Source organism: Plectropomus leopardus, chromosome 20 (assembly GCF_026936395.1).
Source record: "Plectropomus leopardus strain MGB_pleo_1.0 chromosome 20, ASM2693639v1, whole genome shotgun sequence".
Lineage (NCBI taxonomy): Eukaryota > Metazoa > Chordata > Actinopteri > Perciformes > Serranidae > Plectropomus > Plectropomus leopardus.
In genome coordinates this window covers 1,436,631-1,451,008 of record NC_142195.1, presented here as the reverse complement: position 1 = coordinate 1,451,008, position 14,378 = coordinate 1,436,631, and the positions used below count along the sequence as shown (strand labels likewise).

Below are 14,378 nucleotides of genomic sequence, written 5' to 3'. Positions count from 1 at the left end.
AAAAATCAGGGAGGGAAAGGCCAGCTATAAGACCAAGATGGAAACCTACTTGCAACAAAATAACGCAAGGGAGGTCTGGAGAGGCCTCAAAACCATCTCTGGTCACAGCAGAGGCCAGGTGAGGGGACCTGAAGCAGGAGACCAGGAGTGAGCAAACGAGCTGAACCTGTTCTTTAACAGATTTGACTCTACTCCCACTCCTCCCCCCACTCATCAAAGCACCGACCAGCTGGCTCTTTTTTCACACCACCTCAGCTCTCTGTCAGCCCCATCACCTCCACCACCACCCCTCATCAGCCCCTCCTCCGCCACCCTCGGCCTCTCCATAACAGCTGATCAGGTGAGAAGTGAGCTGAAGAAGCTGAAGGCGAGAAAGGCCACGGGTCCTGATGGCATCAGCTCCAGACTCCTGAAGGACTGTGCAGATCAGCTCTGCCTGGTTCTTCTGCGCATCTACAACCTGAGCCTGAGTCTGGAGAGGGTCCCAGCGCTGTGGAAGACCTCCTGTGTGGTTCCTGTCCCGAAGACAGCGCACCCCAGGGAGCCCAACCACTTCAGACCTGTGGCCCTCACTTCTCACCTGATGAAAACCATGGAGAGGATTGTTCTCAGAAACCTCCGCCCCCTGGTGAGCTCACATCTGGATCCACTGCAGTTTGCGTACCAACCGGGCATTGGAGTGGATGACGCAGTCCTCTACCTGCTGCACAGATCCCTGACTCACCTGGAGGACACCGGCAGCACTGTGAGAGTCATGTTCTTTGACTTCTCCAGTGCATTCAACACAATCCAGCCTTCACTGCTCAGGGGGAAGCTTGAAAGAGCGGGAGTAGACTGTCACCTGGCTGCATGGACCATCGATTACCTCACCGACAGACCACAGTTCGTGAGGCTTCAGGACTGTGTGTCGGATATGGTAGTCTGCAGCACCGGGGCCCCTCAGGGGACAGTGCTCTCCCCCTTTCTCTTCACCCTGTACACTTCAGACTACCACTACAACTCTGGGAGCTGTCACCTCCAGAAGTTCTCCGATGATACAGCCATTGTTGGGTGCATATCTGAGGGGGACGAGCGGGAGTACAGGACCGTCATCACGGACTTTGTCAACTGGTGTGAGCAGAACCATCTCCAGCTCAACGCCAGTAAGACAAAGGAGATGGTTATTGACTTCCGCAGGAGGAAGACACCCCAGACTACACAGGTAAACATCCAGGGTCTGGACATTGAAATGGTGGAGACCTATCGATACCTGGGTGTTCACCTTAACAATAAACTGGACTGATCTAATAACACAGATGTCCTGTACAAGAAGGGCCAGAGTCGTCTCCACCTGCTGAGAAGACTGAGGTCCTTTGGAGTGTGCAAGTCTCTGCTCCGGACATTCTATGACACTGTGGTAGCATCTGCTCTTTTCTATGCAGTGGTCTGCTGGGGAGCAGGGGGCACAGATCGGGACAGAAAGAGACTGAACAGACTGGTCAGGAGGGCCGGTTCTGTCCTGGACTGCTCCCTGGACTCCATTGAGGAGGTGGGTGAGAGGAGGATGTTAGCAAAGCTCACATCCATCATGGACAACCCCTCTCACCCACTGCATGAGACTGTGGGGGCTTTAAGCAGCTCCTTCAGCAACAGACTGAGACATCCACCCTGCAAGAAGGAGCGCTACCGCAGGTCATTCATCCCATCTGCAATAAGACTCTATAACATCAGCATCACTGGCTGATGGGAACAAAACTGGCTTCATCCAAAATTCATCCCAGAGTAATTTGCACAACAAATTTTTGTACTATTCTCAAATCCATCTTTTGTGTACATACTATTCTATTACTTACTTATTATTATGTGTACATACCTTATTTCCTCTATGTACATACTTATTTTATTGCTTATTTATTGTTATTTGTTATTGTTATTTTCTTTGTTACATTTCACTTTTCTTTTTTCATGCTGCTGTAACATTTGAAATTTCCCCCAATGGGGGATCAATAAAGGAATATTCTATTCTATTCTATTCTATTCTATTCTCTTATTTCTCTCTTGAAAACCCAATTGCTCCTCTTACTTTACTGTAAGCATCCTCCTCACCAGAATATGTTTGTTTTTTTCATACTTCTTGAGGGCCGGCAGATATTGACATTAGTTCTCAGCAATTGTCATTCTCCTCTTCCACTGACAGCGTCACAGAAAGAGAGGTGCTATCACTAGAGGAAGTCCTTACTGCCAGCAATGAGCAGCATTAGTGCTAGATATGCCACTGTGGGATAGCACTGCAGCATGCTGCTGTGCCAGTTAACACTGTAAATAAGGCATGCAGCTGGCTTAAGTATATATTGCCTTGATAGTGTGGCCTGTAGCTCCGTGGACACGTACCGTGTGCTTTTCTTGAGATGACTAATGATGCCTCAGGAGATTTCCCCACAGAGTTGACAGCGGTGACGTCTACTCGAACAAACTCCTCGTCAGCCAGCTGAATCTCTTTGAGGACAGAGATCTCCCGCTGGCTGGAGCTGCTTTCTGACCTGTTGATGCTCTCCCACTCCAAATTCCCAAGCTTCATTTCAAATCTTGTGATCCTACCGTTGGCTGACTCAGGGTCCTGGCAGGACAGAGTTAAACACTGTATGTTAGCTTTCAGCAGCAACCAAGAAAAACAGCTGCAGACACTGGGTTGCAATTATCTTACTGAATAATTGAATTGGGTTCATTTAAACATTCTGCAGGTTACTATGATTTTTTTATACCATTGTGTGCTGTTATCAGTCCTATTAATGATGATAAGCACTGGCCCACAATCTAATATTGCTCATGTCTCTGTTCAAAAGGACTCATTGTACAAACGCATTCAGTCACACAGTGAGTGAAGGTTATCCTCTGAGACGTGCTCAGGCAGAAGTTCCTCTTTTTACACTAGTTTGTCAAGCTGAGACAATCTCACTTTGTCTATCTCATTGAAGGAATGTGAGTTTTATAGCTGTATATGAGTTTTTATAGCTGTAAGATAACAATAAAGTTAACTAGAGAGAACAACTGTTATTATTATTTACTGTAATATTTGTTAGAATAAAATTATGCTTTTCTTTACTCTTGGGAAACTGTTAATAAAAGATCAAAGAACATCCTCTCCCTGTTTTGAGGAACCATTTGTTTCCTATCTCACACTGAGTCTTACTGTGAGCTGAGGAAATCAATATTAATGTCATTTCTGTGTCTTCGGTGCAAAGAGTGAAGCAGCGGGAGACTTAGGGCTTAGCTTCGTCAGAAAGTGACAGAACATAGCCACCCACCACTAGGGCTGTGCCATATGAGGAAAATATGCAATTAAGTTATTGAATATTGCAATAAATACTGTATATTACTTGCGATGAGTAAACAGATTTTTCAAGTGTAGTTCAAACTTGTACAGTCCCTGTGCTTGTGCCACTTTCTCTCGCCTGTTTCCAAATTATTCCTAGGCCCATTACTGGGCTGACGTGTTTTAGTTTCTTTATGACACTGGCACACTTCACTCTGCATTTTGCTTGTCACTCTCTGTAAGTAGAGTCTTAAAACCTCACTCACATGTGCACTGATTCTGACCAGTCGGATAACGCCTCACAGAAAGGGCTCTGTCTGATTGGCCAGAGAGTTAACAGCGAATCAGACAAAGTGGTGCCTACAGTAGAATGTAATTTGACACGTTACTATATTTGAAGTGCAAAGTTGCAGTCTTTCGCAATGTGTTTATCACTTAAGTTAACAAAAAAAGAAAGAAAAGAAGATGCACGGTGCAGCCCTACTCCACACAACTCCAAAGCAATATTTAACATTTAGGAACAGAAAACAGGGCATTGTAGTGTTGGCAGCTGTCATTTACAAAATGGAGCTACGTGCTTCTCAAACTCTTTTAGTGGACACTGGACCAACAGCAGCAGCACTGATGTAACATGATAAATCTGATTTATTTCCCACATAAACAAAGCAGTTATGTATTGTTCATGTGTAGACCATGACGTTATCACTTAACAACCACAACATGCTACTGTAGCTGGGCAATTCTTTCCTACAACAAGCAGTGACAGATTAGATTCACACACTTTCTAAGCAACTATCATGTTTTCTAATTTTTTTTGTTGTTGTTGTTGAATGTTTTCCAATGTGAGCAGTAACATTAATATCGTTAGGTGTAATAGTGTTAAACTGAGTGTGATGTGGGAATTTACCTTACAAATGAACTGCACGCGTCGTTTATTGATGCTGTCACCCTCAATAATGATTCTCCATAAATCAGGTTTACTTGTTGGTCCTGGGCCAAAGAAAATAATTAGGAAAGGTAAATATTTAGTTTACCAAAAAAGCAAAAGGAAAAAGCTACAACATCTCAACATAAAACATTCACAGAATCAGCAAGTCTTTTCACAACTCTTCATTTGCTTTTTTACATTTTTTTGTCGATCATTGTACTGGGAACGATTAACGAGGCTGTACAAAAATTGACACAAACTGTGTTTAGCAGCATTCACACACAGTGAAAAGCTTCATTAGATCCTACCAGCTTCACTCAAGTTCTTACTGAGTGTAAGGAAGGTCTCAAGGACTTAGGACTCATACTGTGTCTGACAGGTGTAACAGATACTAAACAATAAATTAACCCTAAATTCCTTCAGTTGTCTTTGAACACCATGCTGGATTTGGAGGTCAAATCCTTTGACTTAGGGAATGTTATTACATTCCCTAATTCCCTATTACATTCCCTGTTATTACATTCCCTTATTAAAAAAACTTACGGTCCTCTGGTGTTCTCTCGGTGGCATTGGTACTCCAGTTGCTCCAGATACCATGGCCCCCCTTCTCATTCTTGCAGCAAACCTGAGTAACATATACTGTGTCTGGCTTAAGGTTCTGGAGCCTAAAGGACTGAATGTAATTGGCAGTGTCCGAAAGAGGTACCTAAAAGATATTAACACAGCTCTTTGATTTTGTCAACTAATAACAGAAAAGACAAACAGCAGACTTGTTGGGTGACCAAGTGTCCAGACATACAAAATAACACAAGGACACGTACCTTGTTAAAGAAGAGGAAAACAAGCAAATAAAAATAAAAACTGACATTTAAGTTGTTGTACATAAGATTCCAGTCCTGCTGGATGAAGTGGAAATATTGCAAGTTCGATATATAATTGTAAATGACACATGTATAGCCCACTACAGGCACACCTTGAGCAGCTACTCTGTCACAGGAAGAACTGATCTTTTGACCAAGTCGACAGTAATGCTTGTGACTCTGCGAGGCTGTGTTAAAGCAAATTCTCAAAGAATCTTAGTGTAGCATGTTACTATGGTAGCATTTGGTAATTAACACTTAACTACAGTTGAGGAGGATGAGGATTTCATTAGTTTTGCAGGTGTTGCAGAGACAAAATAATGGACAAATTAAAACTGTGACCTGATGATGATGCTATTGCAGTTCATCATGGGGGGAACATGAATCTCTTTGCTAAAGTGCATGTCAATCCATGCAAAAGATGTTGAGATATTTCACTCAAAATCATAAATGTCAATCTGCTGGTGGCACGAAAAGAAAAGTCGGGGAGTAATCAGCTACAGGGGGATTAATCCTCTTGAAACCATGAATGTCTGTACAGAAGGTACTGTCAATGTGTCCAGTAGTTGTTGAGATATTTCAATCTTCAAAATTATAGCTGAATTATGTTAAACAACTGATGGTTGGAAGATTTTTTACAGATATTTTCTGTATTATAACATTATTAATGACCGAATACAGCGTACGTATTTCAGTGGCAGGGCTATTGTGCATGCTGGCTCACTGACAAACTGAGACACTAAGCAGCCAGCATAGATATCCTTAGTTCCACCTCTGCTTTTCCTGCTATGATGAAAATGCACACTATAAGAAATGACTGAGTAGTAGAAGGAGACAAACATACTTACATCAGTCCAATTCTGAGATCCACTGATGCAGTATCTTATTTGATATATTAATTGGACATATTCTTTCGGAATAGGGTGAGTCCAGCTTATCAGAAGGGAGGTGGAGAAACCCTTCTCTGAAATAACTTTGACATCTGATGGAGGGTTTGTTTTAACTGCAACAAAACACACAACAAACCGTCAGGAATATAAAAGTGGCAATGATCGCTCATCAGCACTGTCACATTTCAGCAGTTAAGTACATGCTGCACACCAGACAAATACTGAACTTACCAAACCAGCCTGCGTCTCCCTTCAGGTGCTCCGACTCGATTCTTCCCAGTTTATTGTGTGCCTCCACCCAAATCTCCAGGGTCATGTGATTGGGGAAACTGTCCTCAAATTCCACTTGGGCACTGTTTTTACGTGTTGACACATTGTAGACCCGAGACCTGCAGACAAAAGATCTAAATACCATTAAGACAAACCCTGTATTTTTTTTATTGTTTGATATTTTCTAATAATCCAACTTTCTAGCCCTAAGATGCCAAAGCATTTGGGGGTTTACTCACAAGATGACTGCAACATATAGTGTATATGTTGTAGGGACTCCTGTGGTCTGACGTCCTACTGCTTCCCACTTACAGCTTAAGGTTGTAGAAATGTACTTTTTCTCTTGAACTGCCACACAGGACAGATTCTCTGGCTTCTCTGGACGATCTGAAATGGAGACAGACAGCACACATACATCTTAATAACTTCAGTGTTTAAGGGCTTTTTTGCAAAAGAAGAAGAAAAAAGACATGTACCATTTTTCACAGACAGATGTATTTAGGAAACAATTTAAAGATAAGATTGAGGGTGGAAAACATTTTAAATCACATTAGTCTCTCAGGTTGTTTTTATGCTCAGATTTAGCCAATATTATCCTTTACCCAGAGAGAGTCAAATCAAAACTAAAAACACTGGAAATATTAAATAACCTTCCATTTTACTTTAAACCTGTGTGCCCACAACTACAGCAGGTTTGATTCAAACAGGATGTAGGTCTGCAGGCTCTTGTGGATTATTACAACAGACTATTTCCCTATTTGTCCTTTTTACAATTCTTGGAGAAGATGTGGGGCAGTAAATGTGAATTATAGCCATGTATTTTGGCTTTGTCCTGAAATTGTACCGTTTTTGATAAATGTTCATATGGCTATTAACCACATCCTGGGCTATGATATACCTAGATCATGTATAGTTCTGTATTTTGGTAGTATGACGGGGGCATTGTGTTAAAAGAAGATCTCCTGAAAATCCTTTAGGTAGCTCGTAAAAAAGCCATTAAGAAAGAGGTGGTACAAGGTGGAAACACCAACACCAGATGAATGGCTGGCAAGTGTGAATGAAATATATGACATGGAACTGTTAACTTACAGGTTTAGAGCTCAAGAGGAGCGGTGTCGAGAGAAGTGGGAAAAATGGAAAATGTTGACATGTACTGAACCACTGAATATGTCATAGGGATGAATATTATTTGGTGAGAAATGGCAATGGTAATCTAGATAATTTCATTTCCATTTTGTGTTCTCTTTGTTTTCTGTTTTGTACTGTATTTTTGACCTCTCTGTCCCTTTATGACAGTTTCGTGAAAACATTAAAAATAAAGTGTTAAAAAAAAAAGAAAAAAGCTATAGGTTATATTTTGTGACAGCAAGGACTTACAGCCTTTGGTAATGTAGATCCCGTGCATAAATCTGCCTTGGTTCCAGAGAGAATAAGATGACAATTTCTTGCCAAAGCAAAATAACCATTCAGGTTCTTCATGGGTGACAAGCACAGTGACACTGAGAGCTGTTGCATTGATCTTGGTGTACTGTTCTTTGGGTACAGTAGTCTTAGAGAGATTCCAGTAGAGGTCATCTGCTGTAACTTCATCTGTGTTGATGATCATGCATGTAGCCGTGAAGTCAGTCCCAATCTCGAGCACCGGAGACTGTGGGGCTATTACCAAGAGGCTTTCTGAGGACACAAAAACAAAAAAAAAATTAATTGGATGCTTCGGATTTGAAGACAGAAATCCTCCTCTCGCTGAAAGCTGATATTGCAGCGGTGATAAAGTCGGAACTGAAAAATGCTCTCACAGAAGATTCCGACTTTCTTAAGAATGAATCACAGGCGGTGAAAACCGAAATTGTCAACAATACCGCAGCCCTCAAATCATAACTAGACCAAATTAAGTTCAGCGTTGAAGAGGTGGAGCAGGGGCTTTTGGTGTGGTCGGATGAAGTGTCTGTTCTTCAAAATATGGTGAGTGACTTGAAATCAGAAGTGTTGAACCTGAAGGAGAAATGTGACAATATGGAAGGCCAGATGAGGAGATGTAATGTAAGAATCCTTGGCGTTTCAGAGAGTCCCGACTCAAGCTCCACAGCCGTGGTTTCTAGTCTGCTGATTGAGGTGCTCCAACTAAAAAAAGAGCTGTTGGTCGACCACTCATACCAGAGCCTGGGTCCCAAAAGGCTGTGTTTTATGTTCTGTTCAATAACAAGCTTTGGTTTCTTTCAGCTTTATTGCCAGTCTCGAGCATACATACCTAGCAGCCTCAACTTAGCTTCAACATAAACAACCGGCCTGAAGTAGCTGGCACATGTGCACATTCTGACTCTTAACAAGTATGGTGGCTGGCAAGTAACAAACCTAACAACAATACACGTCGTTCTACATCCCCCATCTTTAGCCTCCGTGTCAGTTGATAACTGAAACAATAAAATGAGAAACGTGACAGAATACCAAGTGATAAAATGTAGTGAACTCAGATCTTTACCATGACACATTTGATTGCCAACGACTGCCGCATGTATTGTATCAACAAATATATCATGCATAGTTAAGTACAACATTTTAAACTTAATTAACACATGGATGTGTCTGGGTTTTTTTTTGTCTTTATTTTTTACAAGGAGAAAGGTGTTCCTTTTTTTTCATGGAACACTAGAACAGTCCAATAGTCTGTTGTGCTATCATTAACATAACATATAACAGTCCTACTCGATATAACAGTTTGTCGAACATGAAACAACTACTGCATGTACTTACGGTTGGGCTTGCACATGCGGCCTGCACGTGTGACATTTGGGATGACAGAGGGCTGATGAGGGGGTGGAGTGGGGTTTCTCCAGCAGTGGCCGAAGAGATGGAATTTCCATCAGCTTCCTGGTCGCTGTCAAGAGCTTTAGATGGTGGTGGCTCTTGTACAGGCAGGAGATGTCTCTGATTCCTTCTGTAGTCCTGACCTCCTGACGTGACAATATAGGATCTTTGTTCATGGCAGGTCTGCTTCACCGTAGCCATGCGATCATGACTGCGGTGAGTCTGCATTCTCACCACTTGTCCTTCCGTGAGTGGCTTTAGTGGCCTGCTGGCCTTGTCATACAACAACTTTTGGGATTGTCGCCTCCTGGTGAGCCATGCTTTGATGGTGTCACTGTCTCTGATGGTGGGAACTGGCAGTGACTTGCAGATTGGGAGCGTGGTACGTATCTGCCTTGACATTAGTCTCTCCGCTGGCGAGCCAAGCACTGCATCAGTGCAATGTTTCTGATGTTGAGCAGATTCAGGAATGCGTCAGTCCTGTCACATTTGACTTTTCCATTAACTGCTTTGCACTGCAGACAGCTCTCTCAGCTAGGCTGTTGGCCTGTGGGAATTCTGGGCTGCTGGTGAAGTGGACGAAAATCTCAAGTTGAGGCAAAGGCTTTAAACCACTGACTTGTAAACTGGGTTCCGCTGCCTGAAATGAGCTTGTGCGGACTGCCATGGACTGAGAAGTCGCTTTAGCTTTGTTATTACAGTACTGGAAATCATGTTGCGCAGCAGGTCTATCTCGAACAACCCAGAATATGAGTCAACCAGCACTAAGTAGTGTGCTGTCCATTCCACTCGAAAATGTTTGTAGCTATAGTTGACCATGGCAGGTTTGGTACAGTGTGGAGTTTGAGCACCTCCTTCTGTTGATGGGGCTTAGTGCCATTGCAGACGGAGCATGGCAGTGTCTCCCTCTCAATGTCCTCGGGCATAGACGGCCAAAACACAATGTCCCTGGCTCTGCGTTTTGTTGCCTCTTTGCTGCGGTGGCCTCTGTGTAGGATTGTGGTGTATTCACTTCATAGTGTTTCTGGAATGACGGCCTTCGGTCCCATCACGATGATGCCTTCATCGATTGTCAGCTTGTCCACGTACATGAAGTAGTGGCTTGCTGGCAGGTTGGCTCTGTGTCTGGGCCACCCAGGCTTGATGATGTTGCAGAGCGCCTGCAGATCTTTGTCTTTCGCCGTGTGTTCTCTGGACTCTTTGAGGCATGAGGAGGAGATGTGCTGGACAGTCAGAATTGGCCTCCTCACTGCTGTGCTGCTCTGTTGTTTTCATGGGGGCACGGGACAATATGTCCACAAGGTACATGTGCTTGCCTTTCTTGTTGCTCAGTTGGAAGGGTTACTTTTGTAGATGTAGCATCATGCACTGCAACCTTGCTGGAGCTGTGTGTTAAGGTTTTGAAAGAATGGTGACCAGTGGCTGGTGATCTGTCTCGATCTGGATGTGTTTGCCATAGATGTAGTCACTGAAATTTGGAGCATGCAAACAGGATGGCTAGAAGTTCCTTTTCTATCTGCACATAGTGCATTATAGTTTGTATCAATGTGCAAGATTCATAAGCGAAGGGGACGCATTCCTGTAGGCAAGCTACTCCGAGGCCATGCTGAGTAGCATCACAGGTGAGTGTTATTGGCTTGTGGACATCACAGTATCTCAGCGTTGGTGGGCTGGCAAGAGGTTTCTTGAGAGCATCAAATGCCCTTTGGTGCTGTTCGAACCAACACCATTCGGCATCTTTATGTGTCAGCTGACGCAGGGGAGCAGATACCTCGCTTAAGTTCAGAATAAGGCATGCCATGTAGTTCACCATGCTGAGAAAGCACTGTAAGAATAGAATAGAATAGAATAGAATAGAATATTCCTTTATTGATCCCCCATTGGGGGAAATTTCAAATGTTACAGCAGCATGAAAAAAGAAAAGTGAAATGTAACAAAGAAAATAACAATAACAAATAACAATAAATAAGTAATAAAATAAGTATGTACATAGAGGAAATAAGGTATGTACACATAATAATAAGTAAGTAATAGAATAGTATGTACACAAAAGATGGATTTGAGAATAGTACAAAAAATTTGTTGTGCAAATTACTCAGCCAGTGATGCTGATGTTATAGAGTCTTATTGCAGATGGGATGAATGACCTGCGGTAGCGCTCCTTCTTGCAGGGTGGATGTCTCAGTCTGTTGCTGAAGGAGCTGCTTAAAACCCCCACAGTCTCATGCAGTGGGTGAGAGGGGTTGTCCATGATGGATGTGAGCTTTGCTAACATCCTCCTCTCACCCACCTCCTCAATGGAGTCCAGGGAGCAGTCCAGGACAGAACCGGCCTTCCTGACCAGTCTGTTCAGTCTCTTTCTGTCCCGATCTGTGCTCCCTGCTCCCCAGCAGACCACTGCATAGAAAAGAGCAGATGCTACCACAGTGTCATAGAATGTCCGGAGCAGAGACTTGCACACTCCAAAGGACCTCAGTCTTCTCAGCAGGTGGAGACGACTCTGGCCCTTCTTGTACAGGACATCTGTGTTATTAGACCAGTCCAGTTTATTGTTAAGGTGAACACCCAGGTATCGATAGGTCTCCACCATCTCAATGTCCAGACCCTGGATGTTCACCTGTGTAGTCTGGGGTGTCTTCCTCCTGCGGAAGTCAATAACCATCTCCTTTGTCTTACTGGCGTTGAGCTGGAGATGGTTCTGCTCACACCAGTTTACAAAGGCTTTAACATTATCTGGCGCTGGCATCTCTTTGATTCCTTTTGTTTTGGAAGGGTCAGGTCTGAGCCAGTTGCTTGTGAATATGTGACCAACGGAACTGATCTTGTTGAGCCTGAATATACACTTTTGTGGACTGTGTTTTAAGTTTACTTCATGTGCTCGATCCAAGACTTCCTTCAAGTTTTTTAAATCGTGTTCTTTTTCTCCATTCCCTCCAACAATGATATCATCAACAATCACCGCACATGGGTAGCCATTTGCTCCATTGTGTGTTGGAAAGCCTCGCTGGCACAACTGATGCCAGGAACTTGAATCTCCCAAACAGTGCGCTAAATGTTTGGAAGACTTGTGGTTCAGGGGAATCTGCCAAAAGGAGCTCTTCGCATCTGATGTAGAGAAGACTGTGGCATGCGGCATCTGTGCTGCCACTTCCTCCACAGTGCGCATAGGATTATGTGGTTGTTTGACCACCTAGTTTAGGTCTTGTGGATCAATACAAATCTGTATGTTGTCTGATGTTTTCTTGTTGGTTGTGACCATGGCTTAAACCCATTCACTTGTTCTGAAACTAGAGTTATGATGTCCAGGCTCGTCATCCTGTCCAGCTCTGCTTTGACCTTTTCACGCATTGCGACTGGAATTCAGCGTGCAGGCCTGACCACAGGTTGCGCTTCAGGGTCGAATGTCATTGTGTAGGTGATCGGGAGCCTGCCCTGTTCATCTGTGAAGAGGTCAGCGTAATCCATGAACATCTGGTGTGAAAAACAAGGCTCTTCTTTGAACCGGAGTTGGTGAACTTCCTTACTTAATGTGAGCAGACCCATATACGATGGCTGTCCCGCAAGCTGAGCAGTGGCTGCACACCTCGGTTTACTACTTGGAATTGTAGGTTGTAAGGCTGACCAGAGGAGTGGCAGGACAGATGTAGCTGAGGGGATTTTGTCACCTCCATAGGGGACTAGCTTTGTCCTCCTGGAGGTGTCCAGACTTTCTTTACGTCCCACCTGTGTCAGAATGTCATGTGAAACAACATTGCACTTCCTTAACATGGTCCTAACATGGACTGTGCAGAAAATGTCCTCCTTTTCCTCACCTCCCTGTGCACTTTCTGTGTTAATTGTACCAGTGGTTATAGAAACTCCATCAACATAGTACAACTCCTCACTGCTTCTAGAGCCTTTGGCTGCATGCGCAACATTAGCCGTTTTCTCTCTCTTGCGCTCGTGGGTGCTCTGTGCTGATCTGCAGCATTGTTTGAAGTGGTTCCATTTGTTACACTTGTGGCATTGCTGGCCAAATGCAGAGCAGTTCCTCCTGTCTGGCACATGTTTATTTCCACAGTTGTGTCAATTGATGCTTGGCAGTGGGCTCTCGCGTCCAGAGTCAGTTCTTTGTTTGAACGTGTGTGGCTGTGATTGTTGTTTTGTTTTGAAACTTATGCTGTCCGCCTTTGTTGTGCTTTGTTTTGGTGTGGCCAGTCTTTGTATGTTGTTCTGTGAGTTCCTGTATTTGACATGTTTCAATTGCCTTTGCCACAGTGAGGTCGCTGTCGCGTATTTTCCTCACGTTGTCATCATGTATGCCAGTAACGAGCCTGGCTTTAACCAACTTGTCTTGTAGGTTACCGAATTTGCACGTCTTCACTTTATTTCTTAAATCACTGACATAAGCTTCCACAGTCTCACCTTGTTTCTGGTTCCTGGTGAAGAATATGTGCCTTTCCATGGTGATGTTCATTTGTGGATTGCAGAGCTCACGGAATTTCCTTTTCAGACACTCCAGGTCTTCCCTTGACTCAGCGGGGGTAATCTCCACTCGCTTGTCTCCCTCATTGGCATAAACAGCAGGTGTTTACACGAAGGACCGTTCACATTCTATGGCTTCTGAGCCCGCCAAGTTTAGCAGGATGAATGCTTGTGTGCATGGTGGTTTGTCTGAACATGCTGCTGCGATGAATATGTTGTATTCCTGCTTGAATATTCTCCAGTTTTCCGTGATGTTGCCATCAAACACAGACAGATCAGATTTGCAGTATCCCTCTGCCGTGTTGCGGCGCATAACGTAAGCCAGCCGGCAGTGTAATTTGTGTCGGGCTGAACAACGTCCATCTATCTCCCCCAGTATTATTCCTTTTTGTAAGTCCTCAGATGCGACAGGTCCATGACTTCTGACACCATGATTTATGTTCTGTTCAAAAAGAAGCTTTGGTTTCTTTCAGGAGCTTTACTGCCAGTCTTCAGCACACAAACCTAGCAGTCTCAACTTAGCTTCAACATAAACAACCGGCTTGTTTATCTAACATGACAATGCACCATCTTATACTTGGTGGAGATATAAACTGTGTACTCACCCCGAGCTTGGATCGGGGTGTTTCCAAGAGGGCATCTCTGTCAAAATTAGCACATGCTATCCAGCTTTTCCTTAACACTTTGTGGTCTATTGTAGCAGATCTATGGCGTTTCCGTAATCCCACCATGAGAGCGTAGTCCTACTTCTAACCAATCCATAAGATGTATTCATGTATTGAATATTTTTTTTCTTGACAAAAAAATATTACATTTAACAACCGAATGCAATTATGGAGCCATAGTGATCTCTGATCATGGTTCTTTTT

At 43.6% G+C, this 14,378-nt stretch overlaps 1 protein-coding gene across 3 annotated transcripts in view; it reads right to left on the bottom strand.

Annotated features, from left to right (window-relative positions):
- The window catches only part of il6st (interleukin 6 cytokine family signal transduce), a 37,100-nt gene that overhangs the window by 16,788 nt on the left and 5,934 nt on the right, over nucleotides 1-14,378 (bottom strand). The window contains exons 3-9 of one of the 3 annotated variants that reach the window (XM_088071112.1): nucleotides 7,618-7,914; nucleotides 6,480-6,627; nucleotides 6,202-6,374; nucleotides 5,929-6,083; nucleotides 4,764-4,926; nucleotides 4,200-4,282; nucleotides 2,371-2,596 (exon numbers count right to left, since the gene is read on the bottom strand). In XM_088071112.1, the coding sequence (XP_087927238.1) occupies nucleotides 2,371-2,596; nucleotides 4,200-4,282; nucleotides 4,764-4,926; nucleotides 5,929-6,083; nucleotides 6,202-6,374; nucleotides 6,480-6,627; nucleotides 7,618-7,914 (1,245 nt within the window). The remainder of the gene's footprint in view (nucleotides 1-2,370; nucleotides 2,597-4,199; nucleotides 4,283-4,763; nucleotides 4,927-5,928; nucleotides 6,084-6,201; nucleotides 6,375-6,479; nucleotides 6,628-7,617; nucleotides 7,915-14,378) is intronic. The other 2 variants (XM_042508940.2, XM_088071113.1) reach the window with 2 other exon arrangements.